General features: G+C 38.1%; 1 protein-coding gene across 1 annotated transcript in view; it reads right to left on the reverse strand.

The window, feature by feature from the left end:
- The window catches only part of pcdh15b (protocadherin-related 15b), a 1519471-nt gene that overhangs the window by 399936 nt on the left and 1100229 nt on the right, over positions 1–19306 (reverse strand). The window contains exons 15-18 of the mRNA XM_072557866.1: positions 16427–16535; positions 16123–16235; positions 1648–1854; positions 1333–1353 (exon numbers count right to left, since the gene is read on the reverse strand). Of these exons, the coding sequence (XP_072413967.1) occupies positions 1333–1353; positions 1648–1854; positions 16123–16235; positions 16427–16535 (450 nt within the window). The remainder of the gene's footprint in view (positions 1–1332; positions 1354–1647; positions 1855–16122; positions 16236–16426; positions 16536–19306) is intronic.

The raw sequence follows: 19306 nt of genomic DNA on the forward strand, positions 1-19306 counted from the left end.
TGGAATGAGCTGCCAGAGGAAGTGGTGGAGGTTAGTACAATTACAACATTTAAAAGGCATCTGGATGGGTCTATGAATAGGAAGGGTTTAGAGGGATATGGACCAAGTACTGGCAAATGGGACAAAATTAACTTGGGAAATCTGATTAGCATGGATGAGGTGGACTGAAGGATCTGTTTCTGTGCTGTACATCTCCATGACTCCATGAAATTTCTCTCCCAAAATAACTGCTCCATGCAAAATGCCTTTTAAAAGGAACGTGGTAGTTTTGTAGCAGTGCAAGCTAACTTTTTGTTTGGTCTACCACTTAGAATGCCTGCTCATGTCCCAACCAAACTAGTAGAATGATCTGCTGGACAGGGCAAATGTAAAACAGTAAGCAACACAGATATCACCTTCTGCCTGCACTGCACTCAAGGGGGACAAGATAACTGCTTATAATGATCCTTGTGCCCAAATGTGGGGGCTATCTAATTTTGCCCCCATTAATATTCACATCATTTGAATGGAACTACATAGAAATGTACTTAAGAATGCTAATGGGGAGAAAAAGATTGCTGGACAAACTCAGTATCCCAAATGGCAAATATATAATTAGGTCAACTATCCATCAGGAAACTTTAGACAAGATGAAATTCATGAAGGCCAGACTCACCCAGCAAGAATCCAGATAATTTTTTTTTTAAGTTTAATTTATGGTCATTTTCACAGTCAATGAGGAGAGCCAGTACACCTCTACTGAAAATTACATTTCATTATCTATTAAAGTATTCAGTAAGCGTTTTCTCAATCAGTCATGATTGTCTTCAATTGAGCTATCAGACAATTTTCTACCTATTAGAAAGCAAGATTTTGAAAAATGTGGTTGAACAATACCTGGAATTACAATCAAATACTTAAAGGAAACAATTACCATCCGTCATGACCCAGGGGAGAAAAGTGAACTGAAAAAACTTGACCTGGCATCTCATTTGTCAAATTAACTTGCTTGTCCTTAGTTGTCTGGTCTAGGATAATGGTCATCCATTATTACTTAATTAAAAAGCAAGGTCTTACAATGTCAGCAACTTACCAGGCCAGATATACACATATGTGCCATAAAGATTCATGCAGGGGAGGTGAGGAAATGCGTGCAACACAGTAGGATCTGCTGGGGAGAAGGGTAGGTCTTGGACAAAATTTATACTCAACTTGATTTTTAAAACTGCAAAACCAATCACTGAGCTATCAGAGAAATAATAAGAAGCATTGACTTGACAAGAAGCAAAAACATGCAATAGATAAAATATTTAATAAACACGCACACAGATTTAAAAAACATTAAATACATACAGGAGTAGAACCTGATGGTACCTAAAAATAAACAGACAAGAAGATTCACACAAATGAAAAACAGATTCTACGAAGATGAGATTTCAAAATGTATTCTCAACATCATCAAATCCTCATGATGTGTAATAAATGGAATAGATTCTGAAGTCCTTAGAAGCTACAAAGACAGTTCATCTTACAAAGTTTATCAATATTAGATAATGTAACATTTGCTTCAGCAGGTTTAGTGAAAATTTGTATTAAAATATAGATTTGTCACTTTTTTCAAAAGTCATACTTATGGGATATGCATTTAAAAACAACAGCAGCACTCACCTCCTCCACATCATTATCCATGGCTACAATTCTTAACGGTGTTGTTAAATTCCGACTATCTGAAATGGTTGTTCCCACTGGTGCAGATTCAATGATAAAGCCCTGGTACGTAGTTTGTTCAAAGTAAGGGGCTTGGTTATTTTCATCTAGAACCTCTATGTGCAAATTGGCAAAAGCTGGCAATGGGTGTCTATTGTCTTGTTCTGCCTAGTTGGAAAAAAATGGAAAATCACATTTGATTAGTCATGTCCAGGGACTGACTGATCAATAAATTAGACTTTAACAGAATCCAGCTTTCTGCAGAGCTAAAGTGCCTTAAACTTGTAGCAATAGTAATTTTCCACTCTAGTTGGCAGCTGAGTTTAAAATGTGATTCACTTTAGAGGCTTTTAAAAATAATGAAGGTAACAATGTCCTGCTGATTAATGGATATTTTGTTTAGAACAGTAAATTGAGCTCCACTTCACCCCTTAGCATAATAAGATAAAACTGTTTGCTGACACATTGTTTAACATTCACTTATGATAAAAACAATTAATTGATTCAACTAATACTCATACTAGAGCTTATCCTGATGCATGTAATCAATGTGAATAAACTAACTAATTATATTGATGTGGCTTAGATAACTATAAATTGAGCTCAACCAAAATGCTGCTGTTGGTACCCTAACTCACCCCAAGTCCCATTCACCAACCATCACTGATTTGGGTTAACTGAGACTCTCTGCTCACCAGGGCACATGGAACCTCAGTTTAAAATCTCATTCAAAATGTGCCATCTCAAATTGAACTCCCTCTTAATTGCATTTAAGTGGCAGCCTGTTCAATTTGTTCAAGTCTCTAAAATAGCAGAAGTAGAAAAGCTTTAATATGCACTACTGATATTCTGTTTCCCATGTGAGCAACTATACTGTGAGAACTTCCTGAACAATCATACAAAATACATTTCCATAGCAATTGCAAAGTATCATCACAAGCTTCAAAAAAATCAGTCATCCTTGCAAAAGTGATGTTCAGAACATGAAAGGTTCCTTTCTGAAATATTATGAAAAACTGTTTGTCAATGCACAAAGCATCACCTTGGTAATGGTTTCCGAATTTCGCATTCAGTTCACACTAAACATTTCTATTTTTATACTTTCTCTCCATGGAAGATTTTCCTGTCGTGATAGCAGTTTGGTATGCATTCATTATAAGAAAATTCATTTAGAATGCTAAAGTTCTCAAACAGATCTCCCAGATGCCTCAGCACTGGTGCCTCGGAGTCACGTATTTGGCTCTCAGCTTCTACAATTATCCAATTTCACTGACTCCCACTGAATGTATGCAATCAAACTTGAACAGTTTGTTAATTAGAACATCGTATGACTATGGCATATTCCACTTTAGACGAGGGCAGAACAAAGTATCATGTAAGGAAGCATTGCATTATCATAGCCGAACATAAAATATTCCTCAGTAATAGTCAAAATACTTGGCAAAGTGAACAAATCAAAAACACGTGATTTGATGTCTATAAGACATAATTGAGCACAATTTGGCTCTTGCATTTGCCTGAGTCATGGTAAGTGACTGTTCTTCAATGGGTAAATTGACTGTGATACACTTCAGGATGCTATGAAGATATCAAAGGTTCTATCAACACATATTCTTTTTTAGTCCGGTGCCAAAGAGACATGGTAATATACAGTGATAGGCTGTGCTGAAACATACACCACACATTGCCGTCCTTGGCATGGCATGAATGAATGAAAATAGTACCACTGCAGATATTTTGATGAAAGCTATTTCTTCAATTTACTGCAATCTTCAATTTTTAATGGATTCCATTTGTAACTGCGGTCTACACACTGCAGCAACATTCTAGAGGTTCACTCACTCCAAAACTTTCACACTAGATTTTAAAAATGCGCTACTATACTTTTGACTCAGTTGGTCATAACACTCTCAAGCGGATTCTCATATTTTAAATCAATGGGAAACAGTAAAATCATTAAATATTGATGACAGAGTATTTAGTCGTGGACTGGTATTGTATTCCATACCATGCACAAATGATATGGTGATAACTGTTTTCCCACCTCCACCTTATTTCTGAGTCAAATCGAATAGCCCATTTCTTTGTAAAACTGGCTATCTTCAGCAGTATTTCTTCAATAAATGACAACTGCTCTCTCGATTCTATGTTAATTGACACCCACCTATTTCAACAGAAAGCTTAGTAGCATTTTCAAATGCAGAGATGATTTTAAAAATCTTACACAGTTAACTTTTAATACATACAATGTTATAATTACAAGGGTCTTATGTAGACTTCTAAAATGTTTACAATTTCAACAGAACTGGAGTGGAATTGGGAAGACCAGGAAACCTGAGAGAATTCACACTGAGAACACACTGAGGTGTTTAGGAGATGGAAGCATAAGATTCTGAAAGGTTTACTATACACAAATTTATATGATACTGTTGTTCGTTCAGTGGTCGGTTTTGGATGGATCAGTTTGTGGTCAATAGGAAATTGGAGATATCAGCATGGTTTATGAAAAGGTGTGAAACAGAATTGAACTGTGGCATTCCTGAACTTATGCTCTTTACAATCAATAATGATAAATATCAGAAACTGACAGATGAATTTACATTTGTCATCACTGAGGAGGCCTGCATCAGGAGGATGAAACGAGAGATTGATGAGGCTGCATTTTTTAAAAAAAATCAAGGTTACATTTTGAAATTTCTGTCTGATTCCAGATGCTTGCCATTTTCATCAGGGTGAATTATGACCCAGCACTCCTTTTAAATGACATCAGGTGAGCTATTTAAATGCCTGCTCCAAAGTAGAATTATTGTTATATTGGTGTACGTAGGTGATTCCTATCGTCTTTGGGAATTGCATTAGATGATGGAATTCGTAGGGAATGATGGTGATGATTATACTTCAAGCAAGCTTTAAGTGAAGTTGTTAATTTTTAAATTGAATTAATTTCTTGATACCTGCTGTGCCTTTGAAGCATGATTCTAGTATCTAACAGCTACAGAACAAAACAGCCAGATAATAGTACAAGCAAATCTTTAAAATGATATGGTATTAAAAGAAAAGGAGAGAAAATACATTTTGAAAAAAATTCACCTTCTCATAAAGTGGTCAATTAAACAAAGCCAGCAAAACTCCCACAGTAGAAACCTTTAATCTCGTTAAAATAAACACACAAGCATTGGGGGGGAAAAAAACACTTCAAAGAAAGATCAAGTTTCTACAAGGAAGGGACTTTTCACTGTATCTCCCAAGATATACGTGACAATAAATCATTCATTCATTCATCCGTCCATTCATTCAGGTAATAATGCAGTCGATCAGAAAAAGCAAACAGTCCCACTTCCAGCTTGGAGACAAACTCATGCCAGATTGGGTCCAATAGTCAGTCTTGAGGCTTAAAAAAGAATTGGTAATGAGATCACCTGGTAAAATAGATGTCTGAATATCTTACAGATTTGTTCCTGTTGATATACTTGCCAAGTTGATGCAGTTTTATTAAATTCATGCGCATTTCAAGGACTTGCCAGTGTTTGGCTTATTGATTCTGTCCCTAATAGGAACTGCATGAATGAATATGGAGGTTACATAGAAGCATGGAGCAGGGCATTGGATATTGAATAAGGGACATTGAAACAAAGAGGTGTTAAGAGGGAATGGATGGATGGGAATGTGAGTGTGGATCAAGAGTGAGAGTCGGAAGAATTAACAACCATGAATTGAACTAGAGTTATATCACAGCAAATCGAATATACCTGCTAATCTGCCAGACCTACCATTTGGCTACCACCATTGCCACCTCATGGCTGCTCTCAGGACATTTGAGGCTGCTTTCAAGAACTGGTGTCAATTCCAGCCGGTTCCTGACATGCAGAGACTAAAAAATTGGGTGAGGCTGAACAGAAGGGTCAGGGTTGGAATATTACGGCAATTCTGGTCTCCATCCTTTCGGAAGGATGTTGTGAAACTTGAAAAGAGTTCAGAAAAGGTTTACAAGAATGTTGCCAGGGTTGGAGGATTTGAGCTATAGGGAGAGGTTGAATGGGCTGAGGTTGTTTTCCCTGGAGCATCGGAGGCTGAGGGGTGACATTATAGAGGTTTGTAAAATCATGAGGGGCATGGATAGGATAAATAGAGAAAGACTCTTCCTTGGGGTGGGGGAGTCCAGAACTAGAAGACATATCTTTAGAGTGAGAGGGGAAAGGTATAAAACGATGTAAGGGGCAATCTTTTCATGCAGACGGTGGCATAGGTATGGAATGAACTGCCAGAGGAAGTAAATGACAAAAGGATCGGTGCTGGGCCCTCTACGTCTTGTCATTTACATAAATGATTTGGATGCAAGCATAAGAGGTACAGTTAGTAAGTTTGCAGGTGACACCAAAATTGGAGGTGTAGTGGATAGCGAAGAGGGTTACCTCAGATTACAACAGGATCTGGACCAGATGGGCCAATGGGCTGAGAAGTGGCAGATGGAGTTTAATTCAGATAAATGCGAGGTTCTGCATTTTGGGAAAGCAAATCTTAGCAGGACTTATACACTTAATGGTAAGGTCTGAGGGAGTGTTGCTGAACAAAGAGACCTTGGAATGCAGGTTCATAGGTCCTTGAAAGTGGAGTCACAGGTTGATAGGATAGTGAAGAAGGCGTTTGGTATGCTTTCCTTTATTTGTCAGAGTATTGAGTACAGGAGTTGAGAGGTCATGTTTCGGCTGTACAGGACATTGGTTAGGCCACTGTTGGAATATTGCGTGCAATTCTGGTCTCCTTCCTATCGGGAAGATGTTGTGAAACTTGAAAGGGTTCAGAAAAGATTTACAAGGATGTTGCCAGGGTTGGAGGATCTGAACTACAGGGAGAGACTGAACAGGCTGGGGCTGTTTTCCCTGGAGTGTCTGAGGCTGAGGGGTGACCTTATAGAGGTTTACAAAATTATGAGGGGCATGGATAGGATAAGTAGACAAAGTCTTTTCCCTGGGGTCGGGGAGTCCAGAACTAGACGGCATATGTTTAGGGTGAGAGGGGAAAGATATAAAAGAGACCTAAGTGGCAATGTTTTCATGCAGAGGGTGGTACGTGTATGGAATGAGCTGCCAGAGGTTGTGGTGGAGGCTAGTACAATTGCAACGTTTAAGAGGCATTTGGGTGGATATATGAATAGGAAGGGTTTGGAGGGATATGGGCCGGGTGCTGGTGGTGGGATTAGATTGGGTTGGGATATCTGGTCAGCATGGATGAGTTGGACCGAAGGGTCTGTTTCCGTGCTGTGCATCTCTATGACTCTAGGAAGTGGTGGAGGTTGGTACAATTGCAACATTTAAACGGCATTTGGATGGGTATATGAATAGGAATGGTTTGGAGGGATACGGACTGGGTGCTGGCAAGTGGGACTTCTTTGGGTTGGGATTTCTGGTCGGCATGGACAAATTGGACCGAAGGGTCTGATTCTATGCAGTACATCTCTGTGACTCTACAACGACTAATGGCTCGACTCTCACGTCAAAAAATGAATATAAAAATCCAGCCGTAGACCTCAGAAGTTTGAAACTTAAGTTCAACGCAATTGGCTACAATTCTAGTTGAAGGAAGTGCCGTGGAGTGGCATTCTCCATAGTCTGGAAACCACAATGACATAAGCTGGTCCTAAACTGTGGGAGGATGAATGTATTTTTGAAAATTAGGGTAGCCACAAATTCTAAAATGCCAATCATGGGACACCTTCTTGTCATCAGTTCTCTTCCTGAGCATTTCATTTCCTGAAGCCTGTTAAAACTTCAATGAGTGAATTAGGTCAATCTTCCAATACAGTGGATTCAAATGAATTTCATTAAATATGCACTTTAGAGTAAAATACACAATATGTCTAATTCTATTAAGTACAAAGACCATCACAACATTGTACTTGTGTAATGGAATGTTACAAGTACATGACAGAAAACATTTAAACATCTAAGACTGTAATGTAATGTTAACCCACATGTCAAAATATCTATTGAAACACAAATCGAATAGCATGCTGGTATACATTTAGAAAATAATTAATCCCAAATAATATTGTTTAACAATACAAATTAAAAAGAGGAAAGTCTACAATGGTTCGAGATGGCTGAGCAGGAAATGAGAAAATGGTTATTGATTGGCCAAGATTACTAACTAATCTGACCACAAGCTGTAAAAGAACATGACTGATGAGCTGAAGCAATGAGAGGGAGATTTGTTGATCAGTCTTGCGTTGAAACAGCATCTGGTTTGAAGTTAATTAAATACATAGGTCCAGGTAGTTGTGCCATTTTTAATAAATGAATATGTGTGGCTACATTGGAAACATTACAAGTTATCCTCAAAATTATTCCTTTTCTATTCATGTTTTCATTGCCATTTTACGTATAAATACCAATTAGTGACATTATTTTCAACTTTACACTAGCATTTGTTTGATTGTATAGCATGATAAAACATCAGCATTTTCTTCATTTGATCCTAATGAAAAACGATAGGTGTACCAATTTAAAGTATAATTCTTTCTACTATTGCCCTTGAAGTTACTATCGGCTGGATTTTCTGAAGCAATTTAATTTCATACAGATTGATACTCTGGCCCTATTTTACTTTTTTATGAAAGGGAACTCCGCATTTCTGACAGGAGAGATTGTTCAGGTCTACCTCAGAGATGTAGAGCCATAATTCCATTCTGACAGTTCTTTCATACCACAGAACTGCCAGAGGAAAGCAAATCACGGCCCATTTCGCAGCAGTAAACTGCCGTATTCCGAAGTTTAAAAGTCGTGACAGCCACTTTGACGCTACTGTCAAAGGGTAAGTATATAAGCTGAGTGTGATGCTAGAATGCTGGGATGGTAGTGTGCCAAGTGGATAGGGGTAGAGGGTGCCAGGTAATTAATCTGTCAAGTGGATGGCACACCAGGTTCCAAGTTGGCAAGGTAAGTAATGCAGTGTTTTGGATAGGGTCGAATTCAGACAATGCATTTAATAGTCCAAATTTTCTTCAGTAACAATTTCACATAATTTCTGGAAGCATCTGGGTAACTCCAATTTAAGTGGCGACTATTGGAGGGCTCCAGTTGTAGAGGAATTGCTCAGGCAACCCCTTCGGAGTATGCTACTCTTTGGATTTTGCAGGATCCTACTATGGAACTGCTACTAACACTGGCATAACGACCGTCTGTCCAGCGGACAATCTGGACCTCCCTCTCTCTGATAGCTTGTTGTTTCCATTATATCTGCTCTACAACTCAATATTCTTCAAATATCCTGTTTTTCAAATATCCTGTTTTCTTCTGCACAAAGGATTATTTTGTATACTCTTCACAAGTTCTGCTCAATTTGGGGATTTCTGCTCTTATATTTTTCTCCCTTCACAAGATGATTGTCACATTGTCATAGAGCCATAGAGTCAAAGAGTCCCACAGCACAGAAACAGGCCCTTTGGCCCAAGCTGGTCCATGCCGACCAAAATGTCCGTCCACGCTAACCCCATTTCCCTGCACTAGGCCCATATCCTTTTAATCTTTTCCTATCCATGTATTTGTCCAAATGCATTTTAAATGTTATTAATGTAAAAGCCTTAGCCACTTCAACTGGCAGCTCAATGCATATGTGTATCACTCTCGTTGTAACAAAGATGCCCCTCAGGTTCCCTTTTATTCTTTCCTCTTTAACCTGAAACTGATGCCCTCTAGTCCTCGATTCCCAACCCTGGGAAAAAAAGACTGAGTGCATTCACCTTATCCATGCCTTTCATGATCTTATACACCTCTAAAAGGTCCCCCCTCAGTCTCCTACGCTCTAAAGAAAAAAGTCCTAGCTTGTCCAACCTCTCCCTATAACTCAGACCATTGACTCTAGGCAACATTTTTGTAAATTTCTTCTGCACTCTTTCCAGTTTAATAGCATCCTTATTATAACAAGGTGACCAAAACTGAATCCAATACTCCAAGTGTGGCCTCCCTAACTTACTGTATAACTGCAATCTAACTTCTCAACTTCTGTACTGACTTATGAAGGCCAGTGTGCAAAAAGCCTTCTTCAGTTCCCTGTCTACCTGTGACTCCACTTTCAGAGAACTGTAAGTCTGAACTCCAAGATCCCTCTGTTCCATGACACTCCTTTAGGCCCTACCATTCAGCATGAAATTCCTACCTTGATTTGACTTTCCAAAATGTAAGATCTCACATTAAACTCTGTTAGCCATTTCTCAGCCCACTTCCTAAGCTGATCAAGGTTCTGCTTCAATTTCTGATAACCTTCTTCACTGTCCACGATACTGTCTATTTTAGTGTTATCAGAAAACTTACTAATCGTGCCTTGTACAGTCTCATCCAAATCATTGATATGGATAACAAACAGCAATGGCTCAACATAGACCCCTGAGGCCCTCCACTAGTTACAGGCCACCAGTCTGACAAGCATGCTTTCACTTTTACCCTCTGCTTCCTACCATCAAGCCAATTGTGTATCCAATTGCCATTTCCCTCTGGATTCCATGAAATCTAACCTACCAGAGCAGCCTACCATATGGAACCTTAATGAAATCCATATAGACTACTTCTACTGCCTTACCCTTGTCAACCTTTCTCATCACTTCATCAAAGACCTCTGTGAGGCATGATCTCCCACTCACAAAGTCATGCTGACTCCTCCTAATCAAACCCCGTTTTTGTAAATGCATATATCCCTCAGCATCTTGTTCACACCATCCACTCCACAAACTGTCACCTCCAACGGATCATCTTTAGTCATCTTTACTATCTATAACTTGATCCCAGAATCAAAGATACCTTTCCTTCCTCTTCCCATTCTCCATTCTCAATGATTACTTTCAATCATTCTTTGGGTTGTGGGCATAGCTAACACGGCCAATATTTATTGCCCATTCTCAACTGCCCTGAAGGAGATGTTGGTCAGCAGTGTACAATTGAATGGCCTGTTAGACAATTTCAAAGGGCACTTAAGTCTCAACCATAGGTCTGGAGTCACATGTAGGCCAGAACAGTTCAAGACAGCAAGTTTTCACCTGAAGGAAAGGAGTGAACTAGATGGACTTATTTGGCAAACAATGGCTTCATGATCATTCTTAAGTTTATTCTTGCTTGGTTAATTCATTTCGTTTAAACTCCTCCAGTTGTCATGATTAATTTAGACTTTTATTTCTAAAACCTTAATCTAATGCTCTGGCTTAGCCGGTAACATTGTCACTATGAGACCATCCTTAATAATGCTTTTCTCTCTTTCATTACACCCCTACAATATGAATTGTATTCCCAAATGGCTATTCTTGGATGTGGAATAAACTTTTGTTTTAAAAATAAGGAATATGTACTCAATAGAACAACATTTTTAATTACTCGTGGGATTTGTTCTGAGCATTTATTACGTATTCCTAATTTACCTTGAGAAGGTAAGCGGGTCTTCATCAATTGCTCCAGTAAATGAACTATATGCAACAGTTCAGTTAGGTAGGAAACTCCACATTTTGACCCAGCGATGGTGAATGAATTACAAAATAGCTCCAAGTCAGGCTAGAGTGTGAATTTGAGGGAAATTTACAGATTGTGGCACTAACTTACAAGGTTCTTTTGAAAAAAAATGTTGCCAACTTGTTACAGATGTTCCACACTGTAGCCATAAATGCAGGTGGAGAAGAAAGTGAATATTTATGGTCAGAGATGGGGTGCTAATCAAGCAGGCTGCTTTGGTTGGATGGTATCAAAATCAGAGATAATTTTAGACTAATTAGAGAGCAGTTGAATCTGATGAGGCAGGTAAGAAATTGCAGAAAATTGTAAGCAGAACGCTGATGAGTAAAATTTAGTGAGGATAGCACAATCGATAGAATAAAAAACAAATCTATTCACTAAATTGAGATGAACCAGAGATGGAAGTGGTTGAAAGAGACGTGTGAGTGATAATAGATTAAATCATTTGGAGCTTTGATTTAAAAACAAGTCAAAAGGCTGAATTATGTTGGAATGCAGCAGTCTTGCACCATCGTGCGTGAGTTTAGACAGGTTCTGAAGTGAAGAACGCATAAATATGAGTCACTGAAAAATAACAAAATCATGCAAGAACGACAAGCAGTAAGAGATTGGCCTTCAGTTTTCGAGAAAAAATTGCATTCTTCAGATTTTAAAGGAAATGAATGAGATGGGAATACTTAGCATATAAAACCAAAAGATTTATCTGGAATCTATTTTCGATTAAACTATACTGTAAGCTGAGGAGATTAGAGATAAAAGCTGCTGACTGATTTATGGATACATTTATTTTTGCAAGTAGTGATTAACATTCAGAATCATCTTCTAAGCAAAAAAGTAGATATAAAAAAAGTCTTCCTTCTATCATATTTAATCATTTCTGAGTTTGAAGAATTAAGGAGATAACTGGATTGTTCTTATTTTTAAAAAAAGACTCAACGAAAAGACATTGAACTTTCTTTCAACAAGAGTTAAACCTCCTTAAACTAGGTGAAGTGCCAGAGGACTAGAGAGTTGCTTATGTTGTCCCCCTGTACAAGAACGGTAAGTAGGGATATTCCAGGTAGCTACAGCTGAGTGAGCCTAATGTCAGTGGTGGGAAAGTTGCTGGAGAAGGTACTAAGGTATAAAATCTATTTATATTTGGAAATGAATGGGCTTGTCATTGATAGGCAACATAGTTTTGTGCGGGGGAGATCTTGCCTTACCAACTTAGAGTTCTTTGAGGAAGTGACCAAGGTGATAGATGAAGGAAAGGCTGTAGATGTTATACACATGGACTTTAGTAAGGCGTTTGATAAGGTTCCCCATGATAAACTAATGGAGAAAGTGAAGTCACATGATGTGCAGGCTGTTCTAGCAAGGTGGATAAAGAACTGGTTGAGCAACGGTCTCAGAGAATGGTAGTTGAAGGGAGTTTCTTAAAATGGAGAAAGGTGACCAGAGGTGTTCCACAAGTATCTGTGCTGGGGCCACTGTTGTTTGTGATATACATAAATGATCTAGAAGAGGGCATTGTTGGACTGATTAGTAAGTTTGCAGATGACACAAAGATTGGTGGATTAGCAGAAAGTGTAAGTAACTGTCAAAGAATACAGGAAAATATAGATAGACTGGAGAGTTGGGTGGAGAAGTGGCAGGTGGAGTTCAATCCAGGCAAATGTGAGGTGATGCATTTTGGGAAGGCTAATTCGAGAGCGAACTATATAGTAAATGGAAGAGCCTTGGGAAAAGTTGATGAGCAGAGAGATCTGGGAGTTCAGGTCCATTGTACCCGGAAGTTGGCTGCACAGGTGGATCGAGTGGTCAAGAAGGCACATGGTATTCTTGCCTTCATCGGACAGGATATTGAGTATAAGAGCTGGAAAGTCATGTTAAAATTGTACAAGACTTTGGTTCAGCCGCATTTGGAATACTGGGTACAGTTCTGGTCACCACATCACCAAAAGGATGTGGATGCTTTGGAGAGGGTGCAGAAAAGGTTTATGAGGATGTTGCCTGGTATGGAAGGTGCTAACTGTGAAGAGAGGTTGAGTGGGTTAGGATTGTTTTCATTAGAAAAAAGGAGATTGAGAGGGAACCTGATTGAGGTGTAGAATATCATGAAGGGTATAAACAGGTAGATAAAGATAAGCTTTTTCCCAGGGTGAGGGATTCAATAATGAAAGGTCATGCGTTCAAGGTGAGAGGAGAAAGGTTTAAGGGGGATACATGCGGAAAGTACTTTATAAAGAGGGTGGTAGATGCCTGAAATGTGTTGCCAGCAAAGGTATTAGAGGCAGGCACGGTACATTCATTTAAGGTCCAAATGGATAGATGCATGATTAGGTGGGGAGCAGAGGGATACAGATCCTTAGGAATTGGGAAATAGGTTTAGACAGTGAATTTGGATTGGCTCAGGCTTGAAGGGCCAAAGGGCTTGTTCCTAGACTGTAAATTTTCTTTGTAAGACATTTCATGGAAAATACATATCATCAGATAATTAGTCTTGCATGCTTGAGGTCATTTCAGGGAAAATAGTTCTGAGGAAGAGTCACTGGATCTGAAATGTTAACTCTGATATCTCTCCACAGATACTGCCAGACCTGCTCAGCTGTTCCAACAATTTTTGTTTTTGTGTCAGAGAAAATTCTTGATTGTTTCTATGGTTGGGTTTTATGATTATTTTGATTGAACGGTGTTTTGTTGCTTGGAGATTACTCGGGTTTTGCAGTTGTAGAAATCTTCCAGAAAGAAAGAGTTTGCAGTTCAGCTCTCCTAATTCTGAAAAGATTTTTGGTGTGAAATTGATGAGAAACTTGATTGTCATCTCAAACATTGTCCTGGCGAATCCTCAATTCTGTATTTCCTAAGAAAACTATGTTTGCAATGATCCCAGAGATGTCTGCTGATTTTAATGACATCCATCTAATGGTTCTGAAATGCTAGAACATCAGCCATCTGAAAATTTCACAACCTTCTTTTTTATTTAAAAACTAAGACTTCTCAAAATGAATCGCTGCAGAGAGAAATCCACTTATTCTCCTCTTTCTGGGAGTGAACATGTTTACATTTGTTTTAAACAAAAACATATGTTGCTGGAGAAACTAAGCAGGTCTTCCAGCATCTGTGGAAGGAAGGCAGAGTTAATGTTTTGAATGATAGAATCATAGAATCCGATGACCTTTCTTCAGAACTGACAAATCATTATGAAAAAGGGTTTGCTGCACTTCAAATGCTAGCTTTGCCTTTTCTCCACAAATGCTACAAGATTTGCTGAGTTTCTCCAGCAATGTCCATTTTTGTCTCAGATTTCCAACATCCACAGTTGTTTGTTTATTTTTGTATGTGTCTGGAGTTATTTTAGAAGGGAAGACCATTATATTTTCTTAAACTGTGTACGCTAACCTATTCTATATTTTGAAGGGATAAGTTTTGATTTATAATGAATTAATTATTTTGTTTTATTAAAGACATTGAATTGATTTTCTATAGTCCCAGGCTAATTGAAAACTTTCAATTGGCTCTATCAAGAATGGAAAAAAATTATTACATTTATGCTTTGATTCAGTGAGACTAGAGAAAGACCTTAATCATCACTTTTCCATCTTAGGCAGTCCCTCGAAGTGAGGATGCCTTATTTCCCCACTCTGATGTGATATGATTCTGAGGTGACGAAATACTTTGATGCAGGATCTGCAAAACATGTGTTTGCTGATGCAGCTCAGTGGTTAGCTCAAGTTTTCATACACTCCTTGCATTGTTTGGGCTTTCTCTCCATCTTATCTGTCAGATAATATAGTTAATATAGTTAAGGAGCTAGAGATTCCCATGAATCAATGGTGATACTCCATTTTCTTTCCGTGAGTCTTTGAGGAAGTGACAATAGAGTTGTAGTACTTACTACAAATCTGAGAAATGAGAGACCAACCTGGTAACTCTTGTCTGCACTGTCTCCATTCATAGAATCCCGACAGTATGGAAATAGGTCCACACCGATCCTCCAAAGAGCATCTCACCCAGATCCACCTCCTTACCATATCCCCATGACCCTGTTTTTCCATGGCTAGTCCATCTAGCCTACATATACCTGGACACTATGTGCAATTTAGCATGGCCAATTCATCTAATCTGCACATTTTTGGAAACTAGATGTCACCCTTGTTTCTCAATTACATGAACTGAACACAGTACTCAAGATGTCGGCTATGCCATAACTGTTAGATCATGTATTCCACTGCCTTATATTCTACTCTTTGGCTACTTACATCCATAGTCTATTGATTTTATTGCCATAGACTAGACATGCTGAATGTCAAATTTAATAAAGCTGCATGGTCTCTTTCAACGTTATTTGTAGCAATTTCAACATTATTCACTTAGTGTGCAGCATTATGCCTGATTTTTACCACACTGCAAAACATGGCAAATACTCACTGAAATCCAATCACTGAAGTGTTACTCTGCCAAAGATTGGAGTTGAAGCTTTTGCCTCAACATTCTTGATCAAATCATTCCATTTGCATCAATTAATTCAATCGTTAGAGTAGCAATACACAATTGGCTGACTTTTAACTTAACCTGCTCTTCAAAATCTTTTGCTTATTTTGATCTTGAACTGTTAATGTAGCTTTCATTTGAAGACATTTACTACATTTTTAATTGAAATAATACACCCTAGGGATAATGAAATGGCAACACTAATTTTACTGAGATTTGAAACCACCAGTGAAAGAAGAACGATCAAAATATGTAGGGTATATACATAATGGAAATGGTTAATATTAAACTTTTATGGCACAATCTGCTTCTAGAGCATACAACATTTACTTCTTTGTATTTACCAATCTCTGTTGAGAGAGATATTTTTTATAGTGGAATGGATAAATATCATTAATATGTTATCCCTTTCTGATAATAATATGTATAAATAGCACATCACACAAAACAACAATTAATTTGAATTTACCTTAATAACCAAATCAAATTTCTGATGAAAATCCCTGTTTATTGGCCTTAGGAGATAGAGCTCTGCAGTGATATTATTCAGGGAAAAATACTTAGCATAATCCTCTGGAGTACCTTAAACAAAACAGTACAATTGTCAAAGATTAATTTATTGAATATGATTGGCACAGCATTTAATACGGTCAAACAATTTATTGAGTAAATATACTGCAATGATTAAACAGCTTCTAACCTTATAAGCCAATGCTTCAATGCATAAAATTATAATTGCAGATAATAAATCATGGCAATACAGAGTTACCAACCAACAAGAATACTGTAGACAATTCCTGGTTGATCATCAGTTGGTTTAATGTTTATATCTTGGTCAACAGCTAGAATTCGAGGTGTAACATTCACTGGGTTTATCCTTGCCTGAAAGAAGAAAGCAAAATACAAATTAACTTTATTTTTCCAAACATTATCTTAAAATTTATCAGTTCTTCGATCTTACTGTTGCATTTAATAACTGTTTGTTGGTCTTCATGTTTATTTCTTTCTGTAAATTTATCAGCTGCTCTGTCTACTATTTTATCAAAGCACTCGATAAATTACAGAATAGCGATGAACGAATAATTTGTAACTCCATAAATGTCAAACAAATGCTGACATGGTGTAAACACATATAACCACAGAGTTTCTGCTGGAAAATATGTTTCTTCATTGACTATCAAGTCAAATATAAGTAAAATGGTGTTGGAATCTCTCCAGAATCTCTTTTAAGGTCATTTTCCAATGTTGAAAATTGTACCAAATTCAGTTCCCAACTGAACTTAATGAAAATGAGCAACTGATTATACTCAGAAATGCATGTGCTTCTTCCTTAGCTTGCCTAGCTTCTTATTCTGGGCAAAACATGCTTATCACTTTATCATAAAATTATACAATGGCCCTTTGGCCCATTAAGTTTTTAACCACCAAAGATATACCGCCACCCATGTTTGTCGCACTTTCCTACATGAGTCCCATTTCAATGATATGATTTGACCCTTCAAATGTTCAACCAAGTACTTTATACAAATTGTGAGGTTTCCCGCCATAACTAACCTCCCAAGCCATTTCAGACCTCACAACCTCTGGGTGTAAAAGATCTTTCCTTAAATCCCTTCTAAACCTTCTAATTTTCACTTTAAAATTATGCCCTCTTGTTATTGACTCTTCAATTAAGGGGAAACGGCTGCATTCTATTCACCCTGTTCTTGCCTCTCACACCCATACACACTTCTACCAGGTCCCCCTTAACCTTCTCTGCTCTAAAGAAAACTAACCCAAGCTTATTTAGCGTCTCTTCATTGCTGCAATGCTCCATTCCAGGCAACAGCCTGGTGAATCTCTTCTGCACACCATCCAGTGAAATCACATCCATTCTGTAGTGGTGACAAAACTGCATACAGTATTCCAGCTGTGGTCTCACCAACATCCTGTACTGCTCCAGAATGATCTCCCAGCTCTTATAGCCTATGCCATGACTGATAAGGCAAATGTCCCAAATGCCTTCTTAACTGATTTTCACCCGAGTAACCTGTCCTACCACCTTCACAGACCTGTGGACAGGCACCCAAAGATTTCTCTGCTCCTCTGAGCATCTAGTGTTTTACCATTCACTGAGTGGTCTCTTTCTTGTTCCTTCTTCCAAAATGCATCACCTCAAATTTATCAGTGTTAAACTCCATCTGATACAGAGACAAGCCACTATAAATGCCGGAGGAAACATCACAGAAGCGCTTCACAAGAGGCTCCCAAGCACTGAGGATGTCACCTAGACAGGGGACGAAACGTTTGCAATACAAATTCCCAGCTCGGCGAACAGAACCACAACAATGAGCACCCGAGCTACAAATCTTCTCCCAAACTTTATCCATCTGATACTGAGCTGCCCATCTGACCAATCCATTTATATCCTGCTGTAACCTAATACCTTCTTTCTCAGTGTAAACACCTAACCAACCTTTGTGTCCTGAACAGACTTATCACAAAATCCACCCTCTTCAACAGTTCCCTTTTCAAAGAATACCACCACACTCCTGACCCATGACCCTGCCAAATGTTCTCAAATACATGACTTATGAATGCCACAAATAATAAGGGGTCCAAGGTCATAGAGACGTTCAAAATTGCTGAAGAGACATATTTAGTCTAGCATTCGTCAGGACAAATGCAAGTAGGCTAAATTTCAAAATAACACAACAATTTATACCACAAAAAACAGGCTACTGATTGAATGGTAAATAAAAAATCATTGACCAAGGACTTAAATAGATATTTCTTTCTGGCAATATTCCAATAAATTTGTAAAACAGAATTTCCAATACACATAATGACAGAGGTTAAGTTGAGAGGCCTATAGCTTTCTATATTGCAGCTCCCTCTTTTCTGAAAGGGTAGCCTTGCATCTGCACTTTTCATCTCCATGTGACTTTTCGAGAATGTAAGGAAAGTTGAAAAGGTACAATCAATGCAGCAACTTCATCTAAGACCATAGAATCATTCAATGTTGGAAATAAAAAGCTAAAGTGCGTACCAAGTTGAATAAAGCTCCAAACAGTTGCAGAAATTTAAGTTTAGCAAGTTTAACTTCGATTCAAATAAGGCATAGATATACCACAAGTTTTTTTATCCTAAACTTTTATCCGAATGAGAATTAAAGAAGAAAATCTTGCATTTGTATACTCGCTTTTCTGACCACAAAATGGCTCAAAGTACTTTATAGTCAGCTAAATATTTCTGAAGAGTGAGCAATGTGTGTTTACACTGGAAAACAGCAAGCAATTTGTGGACAGCCAACACTCACAAACAGCAATGTTAATGATAATTGGATAATTTGTTATTGTGATGATGTCTGAGGGATAAATATTGGTCAGAACATCAGGGATACATTTCCTGCTTTTCTTCAGAATATGAAGAACAGAGACCCTTACGGGTTCAAGTAAATAATTCTTTGAAATTTGTGTCACATATAGACAAGGTGGTTAAGATGGTGTTTAACACATTTGCCTTCATTGCTCAGACCTTTGATTATCGGAGTTGGGATGTCACGATGAGGTTGTGGAGAATGTTGGTGAGACCTTTCCGAAGTACTGTGTCCAGTTCTGGTTGCCTTGTAGTAGGAAAGATTTTATTATTGGAGAGGGTTCAGAAGAGATTTA

The sequence above is a fragment of the Chiloscyllium punctatum genome, chromosome 38, assembly GCF_047496795.1.
Source record: "Chiloscyllium punctatum isolate Juve2018m chromosome 38, sChiPun1.3, whole genome shotgun sequence".
NCBI lineage: Eukaryota > Metazoa > Chordata > Chondrichthyes > Orectolobiformes > Hemiscylliidae > Chiloscyllium > Chiloscyllium punctatum.